Source organism: Sardina pilchardus, chromosome 12 (assembly GCF_963854185.1).
Source record: "Sardina pilchardus chromosome 12, fSarPil1.1, whole genome shotgun sequence".
Lineage (NCBI taxonomy): Eukaryota > Metazoa > Chordata > Actinopteri > Clupeiformes > Clupeidae > Sardina > Sardina pilchardus.
In genome coordinates, this window is record NC_085005.1 from 31,156,199 (window position 1) to 31,175,100 (window position 18,902).

At 40.8% G+C, this 18,902-nt stretch overlaps 1 protein-coding gene and 1 pseudogene across 2 annotated transcripts; both read left to right on the plus strand.

Moving 5' to 3' along the window:
* The first annotated feature begins 4 nt into the window (after positions 1-4).
* Positions 5-10,202, plus strand: LOC134097661 (interferon-induced GTP-binding protein Mx2-like). Of its 2 annotated transcripts, none has more exons than XM_062550593.1 (14): positions 5-30; positions 159-233; positions 324-529; positions 1,202-1,339; positions 1,679-1,833; positions 2,064-2,202; positions 2,347-2,545; positions 2,774-2,852; positions 7,562-7,684; positions 7,814-7,946; positions 8,095-8,253; positions 8,616-8,692; positions 8,838-9,056; positions 9,337-10,202. In XM_062550593.1, the coding sequence occupies exons 2-14, from the start codon at positions 163-165 to the stop codon at positions 9,559-9,561; spliced, it is 1,923 nt and encodes a 640-aa protein (XP_062406577.1). In that variant the 5' UTR covers positions 5-30; positions 159-162; the 3' UTR covers positions 9,562-10,202. The 2 variants fall into 2 exon arrangements, with proteins under 2 accessions (XP_062406577.1, XP_062406578.1); XM_062550594.1 differs by having other exon boundaries at positions 8-30; positions 327-529.
* A 1,808-nt stretch (positions 10,203-12,010) lies between these two features.
* Positions 12,011-18,738, plus strand: LOC134097663 (interferon-induced GTP-binding protein Mx2-like; annotated as a pseudogene).
* The last annotated feature ends 164 nt before the right edge of the window (positions 18,739-18,902 follow it).

Here is an 18,902-nt window from a genome sequence, read left to right on the forward strand (position 1 = left end):
CTGATTATTGGCAGAGCTGGGAGAAGTAGGGTAAGTTTTCATCAGTTTTGCTAAAATAATAAGTTGTCTAGATGGGGCCAGGTCATAGAATCCAACAATAGATAGAAATTCATATTTGTATTGGATGAAATGCAATTAAACAATTAATTTGTCTTCAGAACCATGGACAAGTGGAACCCTGTGGATAGCGACGAGGAAATCCAATCTCTCTCTGAGGAGGAGATAGGGAAAGGGTATGTATCTCAGCCAGTAACACAATAGTGCACACATTGTGATTCGCCTGCTTTTGATAGAGTGACGGTCCTTCCCTTTCTCTTGTATAGTAGCATCAGAAAAGAGATGGATGGGGTGTTCCATAGCCACTTGAGTGGACGGGTGCGGCCCTATTTGGACCTCATCGACTCACTACGCCTGATGGGTATCGACCAGGATCTGCCCCTGCCAGCGATAACAGTGATCGGGGACCAGAGCTCAGGGAAGAGCTCTGTGTTGGAGGCGCTGTCTGGAGTGGCTCTCCCCAGAGGCAGCGGTGAGATCATATTACCAGACTTAGCCCAGTTTATATAAACATCTACACTCTGCACACAGGTGGATGGGTAATTAGAGACACTTTGCCCATAGAAAATGTCCTATTTGTTATTTATTTACTTATTTTTTGTTAAAGTCTGTATAGAAATATCTTCCTTTCTTTTCCCTAGTATGGTGAGGTTTGCTATTGAAAAAAGAAGACAATAGCCATGACCCTTATTTTTCCTCTCATGACTGTTGAATACTGGTAGTTTTCATTGATACTGTCTTTTTGTATCAGCCACAGGCACTTTGAGACACTTTGTCTACAAAAGACATTCTATTGTTTATTTGTTTTGTTTTGTTCAGAAAGAGTGTCCTTGATTTGCCCTGTTTGGTGAGGTTTGCTATCAAACATTCTATTGAAAAAAAAGACACTTTGCCATCACCCTTATTTGGTTTTCTCATGAGAGACCTGTTTTATTCTGTATCTATGGTTTTGCTTGCTCACTGTTACTCCTTTGGTGGCCAAGCATTCATTTCCAAGAGCATAATCACAAGTGGCTCAATCACAAGTCTCTTTCCATCAGGCATTGTGACTCGATGCCCACTGATGCTCAATCACAAGTGTCTTTCCATCAGGCATTGTGACTCGATGCCCACTGATGCTCAATCACAAGTCTCTTTCCCTCAGGCATTGTGACTCGATGCCCGCTGATGCTGAAGTTGAGGAAGCTGAAGGGAGGTATGCAGTGGAAAGCCATCATCTCCTACAAAGACACGACTACTGAGTTCACAGACCCCTCTCTGGTTGAGGGCTATGTCAATGAGGGTAAGATGAATAGTGTATTGCACTTGGAAACACAATCTTTTTTTAATGTGATGAGATGCACTGTGAATTATGGTGAAAAAGACAGTATGTGCCTCGTTGATGGCATGTCTAATAGATCATTACGAAGATGATTGCATGTTATCTCTTCTTTAATTTAGAAATGTTAAAAACCATGGCACTGCCTTGTAATAGTCAACTATTCATACAAGAATTCAATAATTATTTTGTTAATGCAAATTTAAAACGTATTTTACATAAGTAAACCCTGTCATGACAATTATGGACAGGACACTTGTAATATTTTCACTCTAAACTTTCCTTCTTCAATGTGTCTGTTAGCCCAGAACGAGCTGGCTGGAGACGGAGTTGGGATCTGTGATGAGCTGATCATTCTGGAGATCCTGTCCCCTGATGTGTGTGACCTCACTCTGATTGATTTACCCGGCATTGCCCGGGTTCCTGTTAAAGGACAGCCTGAGGACATTGGAGACCAGGTGAAGAATATAATTTAGGTCTAATAGGCACTTTTCTAAGTTGAAATACATTTTGATCCTATGAGACCAAGGTTAGGGGAAAGCAAAACATACTAAATTGATATGATGGATGGTCTCAAAACCGATTTTAGTTGTTGATGAACCTGCTGAAATGTATTCATAATAAAGAAATATATTTCTAAAATTCAGTTATTAGACTATGAACCCCTTCTCAATTTTGTCTGTTGTAGATTAAAAGGCTCATCCTCAGCTTTATTGAGAAGAGTGAAACCATCAACTTGGTGGTGGTCCCATGTAATGTTGACATAGCGACAACTGAAGCTCTAAAAATGGCACAGGAAGTTGACCCAGAAGGGAAAAGAACTTTGGGTAATACATTTCTCAAACTGGATATCAATATCCCCTCCAAAAGATATTAATATGTCCAGTAATCCGAACATACATTTCTTAAACTGATAACATCCCCACTGAATTATATGAATGTATCCTAATCAGATTTGTTTGTTTTTACAGCTATTCTGACCAAGCCAGATCTTGTAGATCGTGGCACAGAAAAGAACATATTGGAGATTGTTCACAATCAAGTCATCCCGCTGAGCAAAGGCTACATAGTTGTGAAATGCCGTGGTCAGCAGCAAATTCAGGAAAAGGTGTCTCTAGCCGAGGCCACCAGGATGGAGAGAGATTTCTTCAGACAACACAAGCACTTCAGGTAAATGGGTATATATAAAAACATTATTTGATATCATCCAATTGAGTAGTTACTGTAGATGTCTTTACAAGACACAATCTGTTGCAAAATAATATATTCACTTCATGTTTGGGTTCTGAGTGCCCTTATACTGTATCATGACAATGATTAGCATACAATACATGATCCCTTTCAAGGTATGTTTGATCTTTTTATTTTTTGTTTCTATTTTTCCTCATTTCCTCATAGCTGTCTTCTCATTGAGGAAAAGGCCACAACCCAGTGTCTTGCTACTAAACTGACCCAAGACCTGGTGGGACACATCAAAGTAAGTATTTAAGATCAGTGCAAAACTAATATGTGGCTGTGGGGATGCAGGAAAACTAAAAACTTATTTCTGTTTTGTTGTTTCCTGGTTGTTTTCTCACCTGCATGGCCGCCTCTTTTATTCTCTTTTTTAAAATCTCGTATACATACTGTATGTGGCAATCTTGTTCATCAACTTTCAGGAAATTGCTAAAATCTTTTGACATCACAGTAGATTCATAATATGATTATAACTAAAATATGTTTTATGGTATGTGTGGCAAAAACACAATGAATTGACAATGTCAATGACATTTATGAAAAATGTTAAAATGTTTTAGATACCAGATACCATAGAAACTATAAACTCGTAGTGCCATCTAGTGGCTGTAATCTAGTAAAGCACTGCATCATCAAGAGTAGCTGGTCTGTGATATTGTTTTCCCCACAAACATACAGATAACTTATTCCGATGTCGTGAATTAAATTAACTGACTTTTAATGTGTTTGAATTAAATTTTGTCCTTGTTTGGAATTGTTTGGAAGTGAGCAGGGATTGATGTATTTGTGTTTGTGTGTATGTGTCCTTACTGTTGTCATGTCCTGTCTGCCCTGATGGTGTCCTGGGGGGTATTCCATCAAGCGAGCTAACCGTAAATCGCGGCTAACTTTGATAAGCCTCGCTAATTTTAGAGAGAGCTCGGTTCCATTACTCCCGCTAACAGGAATCTCAGCTGAGTTGCTGGGGTAACATATGCTTCTGAACTAACCTGGTCGGTGGCAGGCTAACTGCCGAGCTAAATTAATCTGTGTTGCAAATAAAAAACACCAGTCGGAAAACGAGTCCCAAACCGTTGGTTCCGTCAACCTGTGCTTTCGTCACCTGTAGCCTACAACTTAAAAAATAGAAGGAGAAACTTTTTTCCGACAGTGTTGCAAGCATTGATTAAGGCTACCTATCCGCTAGTTTAAATGGAATTCTGAAAATTATGTGTGTGGTTCAAGGAATCTTGCGGCTCTGCGCAACGTACGTCTTTCGTGGTGTCATGCGCAGCGTGACAGGAGAACAATCGAGGCATGTTTTGCGTGTTCTCGGGTTCGGTTCCCATGCGATGACTTTACATAGACTATGTTAACACATTAATATTGCCATGTTTAGTTATACTCTTTAATGAAATGCATCATTATTAAGGGTCATATACAGTAGCTTCAGTGACAGTAGGCAGGCTGTCAGTGTGCTATACGATGCAAGGCAAGCCAGCCTATAGCCTAATTCTGTAAAGGCTATAATAATTAAAACCGCTTCATATAGTCGAATTAATTATGCATGTAGTTCGGATATCAAACCAACGGTATTACAGAAATTAAATATGAAATGACATAGCCTATTGAAAGCCAATATTGCATTTCAGATAGGCTAATAGGCTATTTCACAAACACTTTGGCAGAACTATATGCTTATGGGAGACAATAGGCTAGGTTTTCTCCCAATACTCCCAGGACAATATATAGGCTACCAATTTATTTTCTGACCACCGAAAAAATATTTCAGAGTGAACCCTTTTAATTTACAAACGTAGGTTATCTTTATTGTTGAATAGCCTATGCCAAAGTTGTTTTGAGCTTAAATAGCCTGCTTATTCACTCGTTTTGTTCAGAGTGAAGACAATCAAAGTCCCAATTCAAACTAGGGTGACCACCTCCAGTCAGACAAAATGTGGGACAAGTAGCATGGTAAAGAGGGACAATGTGGGACAGACGTAGTAACTTTAAACTTAAGATAGCCTATATTGCCAGATCTAATTTACTAAGCAACATTTTTTTTAATCTACCGACATAAGATTTAAGACACTACCTAGGCTAAAAGACAAAACATTAATTTTGCAACATCTCATCTTTATTGGGACTATCAAAATTGTCAGCTGTCCAAGGGACCAGGCATCATGCAGCTGAAAGAATGCACTCAGTGAATCAAATTCACTTTAAAATACAACACACAAAAAAATATTAGACCCACCTAGCCTAAGTTCAACAAAATACAAGGCCTAGTCTATACAGTGCAAAATGTTACGGCTTGCATAGAAAGTTGAACTATTTCAGTGCAAATAGGTAAACCAGAATATTTCTTTGATGTGCTTTTTATTATCCGCCAATGAGGCTATTTTCATCGGGGCTTGTTTGTCTGTTTGTTTGTCTGTCTGTCTGTCGGTTCGCAAGATAACTCAAAAAGTTATGGATGGAATTTTCAGGAAAGGTCTGAAATGACCCACGGAACAAACGATTAAATGGGAGTTATCCAGGAGGCGGTTGTGTTTTCGCTTGGCTTAGATCTGCGCTCTCGGAGTGTTTTTCTAGTTTTGTAGGACTCACTTGCACCATGTCGCTTCACATCGTATTCTCCACCATGCCCCAGAGAAAAACGTAAATGCAAAATGCGTCTTTGCCAAGAGTAGCCTATATGTTGCGGTCCATTCGCTAAAAGCGCATCTTCTCTTTCTCGTGGCCACACTGGCCATGGCTGCTTAACCTGACCGAGGAGCGCGCTCTCCAATAGGGAGGGAAAGTAATCTCATCGCCACCTGGTGGTTGCGTTCCTAGAGGCTAGCAGGAGTGGATGGGATTTTCTTCTAGAAAAAATATATCTCGGCCCATGATGGGAAGTTAGTTAAATGCCTTCAATATGCTATACATGTAGGTCAGCTCTATTGCTTCGAGTGGTCATACTTTATTTTTTAGGATCAGTTTAATTGTTTTGAGTTTGTTTGTAACATGGTGATAACGAACTACAGTAGCTAGCTACAGTAGCATTTGACGTCACCAGTTTGGGCGCTTCATCTCCAACTGATCAAAACGGCAATTTGCTTAACTGGCAATCATATTTTTGTAATAACAGAGAGCGATGTAAACCGCGTGGTAATTACCTTTATGTTGGGATAACTTGTGTTGTGCTCCTACTCACACAAGAGCTGGCAGTAAGTGTGATTGTCTACTAACTAACCAACTAGCTAACAGGCTAATAAACAAACCATGCTAGGCGAGTAACGTCGTGGAAGGGTGTCACGTCACTTGAAGTTGTAGTCCATTTATGAAATGAAACGAGCAATTACGGTTTTTTTTAAATAAGGCGAAATAGGGTCTGATATTTTCACAGTTAGTAGATTATTACAGTATGCAGACTGAAAAATATTTTTGGTGGATAAGATCGCTGGTATAGCTGCGTAGTATTTTTTTGAAAAGTCGGTCTATGGGACTTAACATTGGAGCTGTTCTTCGATAGGAACGCAACCACTTGGGGCGCTGGTTTTCACTTTCCCTCCCTATAGACCTCTGAAGTTCGCCTACAAAAAAGCTACCATCTTTGCCCATATTTGGAGTTACGGTATCTGACGATTTTTCCTATGGGAAATTAACATGGGGATTTGGAATTATCACACCTGTTAAACTCTCGCGGGGATGACAAAATCGGAAATTCAGGTGTTTTCCTGAACACACTTTTGTCCTCTGCCTTCGAGAGGAATCTGTGATCTCCGGTACGCGAAGGCGGCAGACTTTGATTTTTGCTACCCCAGAGCTAACTTGCGATGCAACTTGCCATTAAGTTAGTTAGCCAGTTAGCTCTGGGGTAGCAAAAATGAAAGTGTGCCGACTTCACGTACCGGAGATCACAGTATGCACAAGAAGGCAGAGGACAAAAGTGTGTTCAGGAAAACGTCTGCATTTAAGACTTTATCGTCCCCGCGAGAGTTTAACAGGTGCGATAATTCAAAATCCCCATGTTATTTTCCCATAGGAAAAATCGCCAGATACCGAATTTCAAAGATGGCAGCTTTTTTGTAGGCGAACTTCAGAGGTCTATTTGAGATCTTTGACAACATTGCGGAGGCGTCATGCACCAGGCAACAGTTTCATTGACGTACAACTCAGCCTATCGACTACCGATTTTATTGCTCTCCTTTGAACTATTGGACATAAGTTAACACTACGCCTATGGGCGTATCGTTGTATTTATTTTCAATTGGCCAGGGTCGAACGAAAAAGCGGGACAGATGCTCAATTTGCGTGAGGCGGGACAAAGGGTAAAATTGCTGTACAGTACAACGTAAAGCGGGACAGGTGGTCACCCTAATTCAAACCATCATAATTACTGTTTCGCGATTTACGGTAGGCCTACGATTTCGTTATTCTCCCTTTTAGGCAACTACTGTATCTATTTTTTTCTCTCGTGTTCAATTTGATTACTTCCGATGAAAATCCTGTAGATGGCGCTTGTAAATCGAACTGAAATCTTCTAGTTTGCCTTAATTTTACGACATGCATCCTCTTTTCGTCAATCTATGGTTTTGGTCTACTTTTCTACCTCGTGCACGAGCAGACATGAAGCTGATTTTAGCCTCGTTTGAATAAACGAGGGCAAGATGCAGCTAACTTGAGTTAATGGAACGGCTTTAGCTTCAAGTGGAAGTCTACACTAGTTCAAGCCAGGCTATTTCTGTTGAGCGCCGCCTTGTTTAGCGAGGTTGATGGAATACCCCCCTGTTCTGTCTTGTCTGGATGTATGTCTACACATGGGATAGCGGGGAACGTAATTTTGATTCCTTTGTATGTATAAACACATGTGAAGTATTGACAATAAAACTGACTTGACTTGACTTGTGTGTGTGACTTGACGTGTGTGTGTGTGTGTGTGTGTGTGTGTGTGTGTGTGTGTGTGTGTGTGTGTGTGTGTTTCAGAACTCTCTACCAACACTATCAGAGCAGATTAAAAAGGAGCTGTGGGAGTCAAGGAAATGCCTGAGTGAGTGTGTGGGAGGTCCTCCCATAGACCCCCCTCAAAGAAAAACCTTCCTTGTGGACGTGAGTATTAGTGCGATCAAACTGAAAAATGATTGAAAATGAATCAACCATAGTCAGTCCAGATGGCATTGCTGTGCCTAAAACAAACTCATTTCAAAAAATGAAAATAGATATGAAATCTCTTCACAGACCATAACTCAGTTCAATGACAACATCAACCGGCTGTCAGCTGGTGAAGTTGTCAATGACGACAACCTGTTTGTTCTCCTGCGACACCAATTTCAGAATTGGAAAGATGAACTTGAGAGGAGTCAAAACTCATGTGAGTGCTACCAACTAAATCAATCTCTACATTAAAAAATTCTCAATAACAAAGAATAACTGGAAGCCAAAAATAATAATGCTATAGTATTCCAAAACCTAAAGTATTTTCTTTCATTTACAAATGATTTGCTATTCTTCTACAACAGATTCTGAAACGGTACAGGATGTGGTGAACGAGTATGACTTGAAGCACAGAGGAAGAGAGCTCCCTGGTTTCAGTGACTACAAAGTGTTTGAGCTGGTCGTCCAGAGACTGGTGATGAAACTGCAGAGCCCTGCTCTTGACACTTTGCGAGTCATCAGAGGTAACCTAACAAGGCCTCAATGAGCAACCTGGTCTCACAGGAATCCATGAAATGTCCAGGGGGCCCCAAACTCAAAATCCGTGTAGGCATCACGGAATCGCCCAAAATTCCGTTTTGCTACCATGTAACTCAAACGCAAGTCGATGTCACTCATCTTACGTGGACCAGACACAGGTGCCCGTTTCAACAACGGAGCACAGAACCAATGAGACATGTTCTCATTAATTTGTGAATCTCTGTCACCTAACACACCTTAATGTTTTTAAGTGGTCCTTAGATATAACAGTAATAAACAAAAAAAAAATTTAGAAGCATGTGAGTTGTCATACGTGTAATAATAGACATACTTTTTTTTTTGGTAGAAACCATCGAGAAGCAGTTCAGCGAAGTCTCAAAAACCTGCTTCTCAAACTACCCTTTCCTCCAGTGTGTCACAATGGTAAACCTATTTTAATTGCTTTTTCACATGGTATGGTTTCACTGTGCTATTGGCAAAGACCTCTGTCAGTTATAAACTCATTCCAAAATGTTCAGTCCTGTCGCACAAATGCCCTGATCTGCTTTCATTTCGTGTGCACTCCCAGAACAAGATCGACAAAATTCAGTCGAGTCAGGAGGCCAAAGTGGAGGAGAGAATCAAGGAGCAGTTTAAGATGGAGCAGCTGGTCTACACACAAGACAGCATCTACTTCAAGACCCTGAAGAAGGCTGCAGCCCCTGTGGAGGGTGACCCATCGGCAGTGAACTGCGCTGAATATGATAGCAGGAGCAAGTATCCTGAAATGCTTCAGGCGTACTATGAGGTAACGAATCAACCTTATGTTTGAAAATAAAATGAATGTTGTGTGACGGTAGTTATGATGTATGATAGTATTGATGATGGCAAATGATTTTGTACCAGTGGGATATAATCCTGGAATTTAATATATGTCCTGTATTATTATGGAATAGAAAAATAAATTGTTAAAATAAATAAATTAAATAAAATGAATGTTAACCTGAAGGGATAGGCCATCTGCTTCTGGAAATATCTGAAAAAGTCAGGCCGGCTCTGCTAACTCCAGTTGCTTCTGTCTCTTTCAGATAGTGATTCAGCGCCTGGCGGACCAGATCCCCATGCTGATCCGGTTCTTCCTGCTGAAGGAGTCGGCTCGGGTGCTGTGCAGTGAGATGCTGGGCCTCATCGAGGGGGTGGACGTGGACAAGGCCCTGTGCGAAGTTTCAGACTGCAGCCGTCGCCGTAACGACCTGCAGAGCCGCATCGAGCGTCTCAGCCAGGCTCAGGAGAAACTCAGCCATTTCCTCTGAACAGCTGAACCATTGACATGTGACTGTTACTGTAGTGGTATGGTTTATGATATCAAAACATAAAGCTAAAGTTATGATCATACTATACTATAGCCCATACATTGAAGTGGTGCTAGGCAGTTTCCATAATTCAGACACTGTCATGGTCTTAGTAGACCATGAATGAAATGTATATTGTTTCTTGATTCATTTCCTATGTTTACTACTGGTCACAAGTGATTATTATGAAATATGGGAATATGTTCAGCTCACTTCCTGTTCACGTGTGGAAAATAATTACGGTTTACTGTACGTGCTTGTTCATTGTGTCATGTAAAAGTTTACAATAAGAATAAGTTGCTTTAAAGATGATTCCTTTCCCTATGAGGGCAATGGCTGTAAGAACTATTTGTTTTCATTGCATATATTTGTGTAACATTACTTATGACATGTAATAGGCCATTTAGATTTGGGCTGAAATTATTGTCTGTTACTGTTATGTTGGCTAGCATGGTTTCAGTTAATGTAGTGATGAAGCGTATATGGTTGATATACATACTGTATTCAATGATGATTTACACTTTTCTAGAATAAGAACATTATTTCTTGTACAGTTTTGCAAATTATTAAAGGAATGGGAGAATAGAAACAAAAGATCAAGCTGCATCCTTTGTATCCTATCACCTAATGTCTAACTTGCTGGATAACTAAGTAGCTACACTTAGTGTGGCCACTACAGACATGAATATGATTTACACAGCTACAGTAGCTTTTCTTTTTAAATATATATTAACAAATCTTAGTCTGTTTGACATTCTGGTGTCCATTCTACTGGAACACTCTTTTTTCTTCTTGTACTGTATATTATAAGAGGGCATTAAAAAGCCAAGCTATCTTTGAAAATCCTTCAATTAACCATTGGTCATACTCAACTAATTCTACAAAGGACCTCATATCATGGACGGTGGATGGGATTTTCCAATTTTGCACTGCAGATCCAACCGAACTCCCCCTGAATTCACCAGGTGACCCCTGCTTTTGGAAGAGTGAACACTTTTTTGTCTGAAGGAACACAACCTATCATATACCTTTTCTAGATGTTGTACATGACTTTCAAAGCTGGGAGAAAATACAGTCACAACATCAGAATAGATTCATACAGTATCTAAATGCAGGTCCCTCAAGCATTGCTGCCTCAGTTTTTGAAATACCACAGGTGCTTTTCATAACCCAAAAGACATTCTTTGGAATTCATACAGGCCCATGGGTGTGACAGAGGCTGTTTTCTCTTTATCCTATCCTTCAACCTCCACTTGCCAATATCCAGATGCCAGGTCAGTTTAGCTCCATTGAGATTTAGGATCTCAATGGAGCTAAACTAGAGCCCCTTCAGTTCTCAGGAGTGGGTATGCATCTTTGTAGGTTACAGAGTTTAATTTCTGGTAGTCTACACAAAAACAAAGACATCCCACTTTTTTGAATGTGGTTCCCCCCAGGGTCCTCTAGCTTAAATTCAAGATCTATTTTGTAATACCACTTAGAATTACATTTAGTAACAACTTTTTGTACCTTTTTACAACCAGCGTATCCCACTTCAGTGTCACTATACAGTATGTGTGTGTGAAAATGCAGTCCAGTGATTACGACCACCTGATCACACACCTGGAGGACCCTTCTAGAGGCCATAATAGAGTTCTGCTTCTCTTGCGTGACAGAAAAGACAGTCAAGCATTGGGATGGAGCTTTAAACAGTCCTTTCCAGCAACACACAATATTGTGCGTTTGTAAACCAAATTGCTCACGTCCGCCAAAGCTTGAACGCAGAATCCAGAAAGGCTTTTTTTTTGGTAAAGAAAGTGTGTATCATATGCTTAGGTTTATTTACTTTAAACAGTTTAGGACCCATTTCTGTTGCCTTGTTTTCTGTTTTTGATATACCCAGTTTTTCCATGACGACATCTTTATTTGACATTCACCACCAGCTGTTCTGCATGCACCTAATTCAAGTTATTCACATAATTCTAGTTCTAATTTCGAAACGCAAAGTGTACTGTAGCTATTTATGCACAACACTGAACTTTCAAGAGGGGTAAAACATAAAGGCCATATAATTTAGCCAAAAATGATGTATAACCACGGGTTTGTTTATTTACAATTCAGTAATGGTCCCTACCAGAGCTCAGACCAAACCAACGCCCTTGCTCCAAACTCTTTCAGTTTCATTTTTACACAAGGGTATATATATGAGGTGGCAAAGCTGCCTTCTGCACTGCGTCTCTGCCTCTCTGCACCGATGACCAATCTGAGACAAACAGGGTAAGTCTCATCAGTTTTGCTAACAGAATAAGATGCCTCGATGGGGAAAATGCATAAGATAGATACATCCATATTTGTGTTTATTCAATGCAAACCAATTTATTTGTTTTCAGAACAATGGATGAGGAATTCCAATCTCTGTGTGAGGAGGAGCATTGGAAAGGGTTTGTATCTCAGTCAGTATCACAGTAGTGCACACATTGTGACTAACCTGCTTCTGATAAAGTGGTGATTCTTCCCTTTCTCTAACATCAGTAAAGCAATGGATGGGGTGTTCCATAGCCATTTGAGTGGACGGGTGTGGCCCTATTTGGACCTCATCGACTCACTGCGTCTAATGGGTATCGACGAGGATCTGTCTTTGCCTGCCATAGCTGTGATTGGAGACCAGAGCTCAGGGAAGAGCTCCGTGCTGGAGGCGCTGTCTGGAGTGGCTCTCCCCAGAGGCAGCGGTGAGATCATATTGCCAGACTAAACTCAGTTTATATCAAGACGTATTTGTTGCTTTTGTTAAATTCTGTTTAGAAATATCTTCCTTTATTTTCCCTATTTTGGTGAGGTTTACTATTAAAATTCTTATGACTGTTGAATATTGGTAGTTTTTATTGTTACTGTGTTTTTGTATCAGCCACAGAAATGGCTGAGAACTATGGCTAATGGCTAAGAATGTGTATAGAACACAGACAGAATGCCAAATGGTGTACCTAACTAATTGCTTACCCCAGAGGAGACATCTTATTTAAATCTACCCCAATCAAAAATTAAATCAACTTAGTCAGATCGGTGTCTCCATTTTGGAATTAAGGAGACAGTTTTCAATAGCATTCTTTAAAAGAAATGTTTTATTCTGTGTCTGTCATATGTTTTTGCTTGCTCATTGCACTCATTTCTTGCAGCATAATCACAAGGGTAACTCAATCACAAGTCTCTTCCCCTTACTCATTGTAACACAATGCCCACTGATGCTCAATCACAAGTGTCTTTCCATCAGGCATTGTGACTCAATGCCCACTGATGCTCAATCACAAGTCTTTTTCCTTCAGGCATTGTGACTCGATGCCCACTGATGCTCAATCACAAGTCTCTTTCCATCAGGCATAATGACTCGATGCCCACTGATGCTCAATCACAAGTCTCTTTCCTTCAGGCATTGTGACTCGATGCCCACTGATGCTCAATCACAAGTCTCTTTCCATCAGGCATTGTGACTCGATGCCCACTGATGCTGAATCACAAGTCTCTTTCCCTCAGGCATTGTGACTCGATGCCCACTGATGCTGAAGTTGAGGAAGCTGAGGGGGGGTCTACAGTGGAGGGCCATCATCTCCTACAAAGACACGACTACTGAGTTTGCTGACCCTGCTTTGGTTGACACCCATGTCAGAGACGGTAAGATGAAAAGTGTATTGCACTTATTGCCTTTAATTACACCTTCTTGGCTGCTATCAATCCTCTCCTTCATTTCTATATTTTAGAAATGTTATAACCATGGCACTGCCTGGTGACATTCAACAGGGCTAATTTGTCCAAGAAGTCAGGAATTATTGTCTTAGAGCGAATCAAAATTTCGCTTCACATAGTCAAACCCTTTCATGACAGTTATGGACACTGTTTTATGATATTTTCACTCTAAGCGTCCCCTTTTCACTGTGTCCATCAGCCCAGTTATGGACACTGTTTTATGATATTTTCACTCTAAGCGTCCCTTTTTCACTGTGTCCATCAGCCCAGTTATGGACACTGTTTTATGATATTTTCACTCTAAGCGTCCCTTTTTCACTGTGTCCATCAGCCCAGTTATGGACACTGTTTTATGATATTTTCACTCTAAGCGTCCCCTTTTTCACTGTGTCCATCAGCCCAGTTATGGACACTGTTTTATGATATTTTCACTCTAAGCGTCCCCTTTTCACTGTGTCCATCAGCCCAGTTATGGACACTGTTTTATGATATTTTCACTCTAAGCGTCCCTTTTTCACTGTGTCCATCAGCCCAGTTATGGACACTGTTTTATGATATTTTCACTCTAAGCGTCCCTTTTTCACTGTGTCCATCAGCCCAGTTATGGACACTGTTTTATGATATTTTCACTCTAAGCGTCCCTTTTCACTGTGTCCATCAGCCCAGTTATGGACACTGTTTTATGATATTTTCACTCTAAGCGTCCCCTTTTTCACTGTGTCCATCAGCCCAGTTATGGACACTGTTTTATGATATTTTCACTCTAAGCGTCCCCTTTTCACTGTGTCCATCAGCCCAGTTATGGACACTGTTTTATGATATTTTCACTCTAAGCGTCCCCTTTTTCACTGTGTCCATCAGCCCAGTTATGGACACTGTTTTATGATATTTTCACTCTAAGCGTCCCTTTTTCACTGTGTCCATCAGCCCAGGATGAGCTGGCTGGAGACGGTGTTGGGATCTGTGAAGAGCTGATCAGTCTGATGATCCTGTCCCCTGATGTGTGTGACCTCACTCTGATTGATTTACCCGGCATTGCCCGGGTTCCAGTTCAAGGACAGCCTGAGGACATCGGAGATCAGGTGAGGGAAAGATTATAAATCTACCGAAGGTCTCCAAACCTTTTTGTGGTTGATTAATCTGCTGAAATGTAGGTACAGTACATTCGTTTTACAGAAATACAATTTCCTGTCTGAAATGAAGTGCTCTGTCAAATAAACCCCTCTCAATTTTGTCTGTTGACAGATTAAAAGGCTCATTCTCAAATGTATTGGTCAGAAAGAAACTATCAACCTGGTGGTGGTTCCATGTAATGTTGACGTAGCAACAACCGAAGCTCTAAAAATGGCCCAGGAAGTTGATAAGGAAGGGAAATGAACTTGGGGTAATGTTCCAAACATGTTTCTTAAAATGACTATTAACATCCCCTCCAAATTATATGAATGCACATTTTACACACTGAATGTTTTTGTTTTTACAGCTATTCTGACCAAGCCAGATCTTGTAGATCGTGGCACAGAAAATAACATTTTGGAGATTGTTCGCAATCAAGTCATTCCGCTGAGCAAAGGCTACATAGTTGTGAAGTGCCATGGTCAGCAGCAAATCCAGGAAAAGGTGTCTCTAGTCGAGGCCACCAGGATGGAGAGAGATTTCTTCAAACAACACAAGCAGTTCAGGTAAATGGACACATAGTTGGACTTAAAGGGATAATCCGCCATTTTTGGAAATGCGCTCATTTTCCACCTCCCCTCGAGCAAAACAATCGATATTTACCTTGTTCCTGTTCATCCAGCCACTCTGTGAGTCTGGCAATACAACTTTTAGCTTCAGCCTAGCATAGATAATTGAATCTGATTAGACCATTAGCTTCTCACCTGCTAGCTTCATGTTTAAAAGTGACTAAGATTTCTGGTAATTTTCCCATTTAAAACGTGTCTCCTCTCAAGTTAGAAAGTGCAATAAGACCAACTGAAAATGAAACCTGGCGTTTTTCTAGGCTGATTTGACATGGAACTACTCTCAGCGTATTTCCAAAAATGGCGGAATATCCCTTTAATGGACTTAACATAATGATGACTGACCTGCGACCAGAAGTTGCGACTGTTAAGCATCCTGCTAAAAACAAGAAGATGATTCGTTTAGCGCTATCCTATTGTGTGGAGAGACCATTTGAAAGACAACCGTTTATCCCACCCCTCCGATTGAGCCCTGCTATGGTGAGTTCCTAGACACTACATCTTGGTGTGGGTGTCTGGCTCGTCAGGCGATGTATCCTCTGTTCTTTGGACAGAGGCACCATTAAAAGCATATACTAACCGAATGCATATCTCTCTGGTATGGGAACTGCAGTGCTCACAACCGCAGAGTAATTCAAACGGTTGTGAAGACAGCACAGAGATAGCTCTGTGGCTGTGAGCTCCCTGGTTTACAGAACATATTTGAGGATCAATGTAAGTCATTAAAGACCCCAGCCTTCTTCCACCAGGCAATACGCCTGTTAAACACCTCCTAATGTCCCTATTTGTTTTAAGGTATTTTGGTATTTTGGTATTTTTTAATATATGCAATATAAATTAAAATGCAACAATAATGAGATCTGAATCTGAATCATAGACTATGTCCTTCCTGGCTATATAGTATTTGTTCACATTTATTGTAAAAACAATTTTGCATCATTACTTCATAGCTGTCTTCTCAATGAGGAAAAGGCCACAACCCAGGTCCTTGCTACTAAACTGACCCAAGACCTGGTGGGCCATATCAAAGTAAGTACTTTTCGATAAGAGCAAACCCAATATCAGATGCAGCAGTGGTGATAATTGTCTGTGGAGATACAGGAAGACTTTAATTAATTATTTCGGTGTATTTCCTGGTTGTTGTCTCACCAGCATGGCCCCATATACGTACATTTTACTGTTGATTTTATTTTAAAAAATAAACTACAAAATGGTTACGGTATTGGCTGCAAACAAGCAGATTACTGTAATGCAATTTTTTTTCATTCAGTCATTGTTTGGAACTGTTTGGTTGTAAACATGCATTGATGTATGTGCATGCATGTGTGTGTGTGTGTGTGTGTGTGTGTGTGTGTGTGTGTGTGTGTGTGTGTGTGTGTGTGTGTGTGCGTTTCAGAACTCTCTACCAACACTATCAGAACAGATTAAAAAGGAGCTCTGGGAGTCAAGGAAAAAACTGAGTGAGTGTGTGGGAGGTCCTCCCATAGACCCCCCTCAAAGAAAACCCTTCCTTGTGGACGTGAGTATTAACAGTAGGCCATTTTTTTATGTACTGTATGTAAAATACAAAATCAAACTGAAAAAATGTAGACATGAGTATTTGACCTACTGTAGGCCAAAAAAGTGTAGACAATCTTATCAATCAGACTGAAAAAGGAATCAGATTGAAACTTAATCAACCAGTCCAGATGGCATTGCTGTGCCTCAAACAACTGAATTTTCCAAATATCTTCACAGACCATAACTCAGTTCATTGACAATATCAACCGACTGTCAGCTGGTGAAGTTGTCAATGATGGCAACAACCTCTTTTTCCATTTGAGGGGCCATTTTCAGAAGTGGAAAGATGAACTTGAGAAGAGTAAAATCTCATGTGAGTGCTACCAACAGCTAGCCTGGCTAACGGCCGACCTCATCTTGATTGAGGTGAGGTCTGGGAACCAGGCAGCCATTTTCTCATATTTGACGCATGGTTTACATACTGTATGCCCAGAGCTGTTCACACAGGCAAGGGGGCCTTCAAGGGGAAACAAAGTTGGTAAGCAGTGGGCTAACCAACAGCAGTATCTACATTAAAAAATGTCACGAGTGGGCGCTGTGGCACAACTGGTTACAGCACCTGAACCATATTTGATTGCACGGGTCTATGAAGACCTGGGTTGGAGAGTCCGGCCCCGGGTCATTTCACAATCCCACTCCACAGGCCTCCTGTTGCTCTCTCTACTATCCTGCCAAATGAAAGGCATAGAGGGCCAAAACATGTACAGTATCTTGTCCACAGCAAAGAACAACTACAAGCTAACTGTTAGTAAGTACTCCAAAACCTAAAGCAGTTTCTTTAATGTACAAATGACTTGATGCGTTTTTACAACAGATTCTAAAACGGTACTGGATGTGGTGAACGAGTATGACTTGAAGCACAGAGGAAAAGAGCTCCCTGGTTTCAGTGACTACAAAGTGTTTGAGCTAATCGTACAGAGACTGGTAATGGAACTACAGGGCCCTGCCCTTGACACTTTGAAGGTCATCAGAGGTAAATTACTGTAACAAGGCCTCAATGAGTTGTGTTCACATTAATTAGTGAATCTCTGTCACCTAACACCTAACATACCTTAATAACTCATTATTATTTTTAAGTAGTCCTTAATAGGTGAAACAGTAATAAACTAAAAAGTATGCATATTTCAATTTAGACGTCTCTGAGTTGAATAATAAATATTGTACTTTTTTTGGTAGAAACCATTGAGAAGCAGTTCAACGAAGTCTCAAAAACCTGCTTCTCAAATTACCCTTTCCTCCGGTGTGTCACACTGGTAAATGTCAAATCTATGAAAACAAATAATGGTATTGTATAACATTTACCTTTTAATCTGGTTTTGCTATGTTATTGGTGAAGATCACAATCAATCATGGATTTTATCCATTCCCTGCTTTTATTAAAAAATGTTCAGTCACCAAGCCTTGATTTGCTATCATTTCGTGTGCACTCCCAGAACAAGATCGACAAAATCCAGTCGAGTCAGGAGGCCAAAGTGGAGGAGAGAATCAAGGAGCAGTTTAAGATGGAGCAGCTGGTCTACACACAAGACATCATCTACTTCAAGACCCTGAAGATAGAGGATGATCCCTCTGTGGAAAACTCTACTGAATATGACAGCAGGAGCAAGTATCCTGAAATGCTTCAGGCATACTATGAGGTAACGAGTCATCCTTGTGTTTGAAAATAAAATGAATGTTAAACTGAAGGGATATACAGTATAGGTACGTATAGGCCATCTGCGTCTGGAAACATTTAAAACAAGTCAGGCCAGCTCAGCTAACTCCAGTTGCTTCTGTCTCTCTCTCTCTCTCTCTCTCTCTCTCTCTCTCTCTCTCTCTCTCTCTCTCTCTGTCTCCCTCTCTCTCTGAGTCTCCCACTCAGATAGTGATTCAGCGCCTAGCGGACCAGATTCCCATATTGATGCAGTTCTTCTTGCTGAAGGAGTCGGCTCGGGTGCTCTGCAGTGAGATGCTAGGCCTCATCGAGGGGGTGGACGTGGACAAGGCCCTGTGCGAGGACTCGGACTGGAGCCGTTGCCGTAACGACCTGCAGGGCCGCATCGAGCGTCTCAGCCAGGCTCAGGAGAAACTCAGCCATTTTCTCTGAACAGCTGAACCATTGACATGTGACTGCTACTGTAGTGGTATGGTTTATGTTATCAAAGCGTAAGTTTTTATAGTGCATGCATAATCTGTAGGCTACTATTACCCTAGAAACAGTCATCTCAATCACCCTAGCAACCAGTAACATAATGTCAACCTAACAACCACCATATCAACTAACTTGATTATCCTAGCAACTATCTT

Coding starts and splice junctions, on each gene's coding strand:
- LOC134097661 (XM_062550593.1), top strand. CDS start 163: ATGGACAAGTGGAACCCTGTGGATAGCGACGAGGAAATCCAATCTCTC. Junction 1,340..1,678: donor TGAGGGCTATGTCAATGAGG/GTAAGATGAATA, acceptor TGTGTCTGTTAG/CCCAGAACGAGCTGGCTGGA. Junction 2,546..2,773: donor AGACAACACAAGCACTTCAG/GTAAATGGGTAT, acceptor ATTTCCTCATAG/CTGTCTTCTCATTGAGGAAA.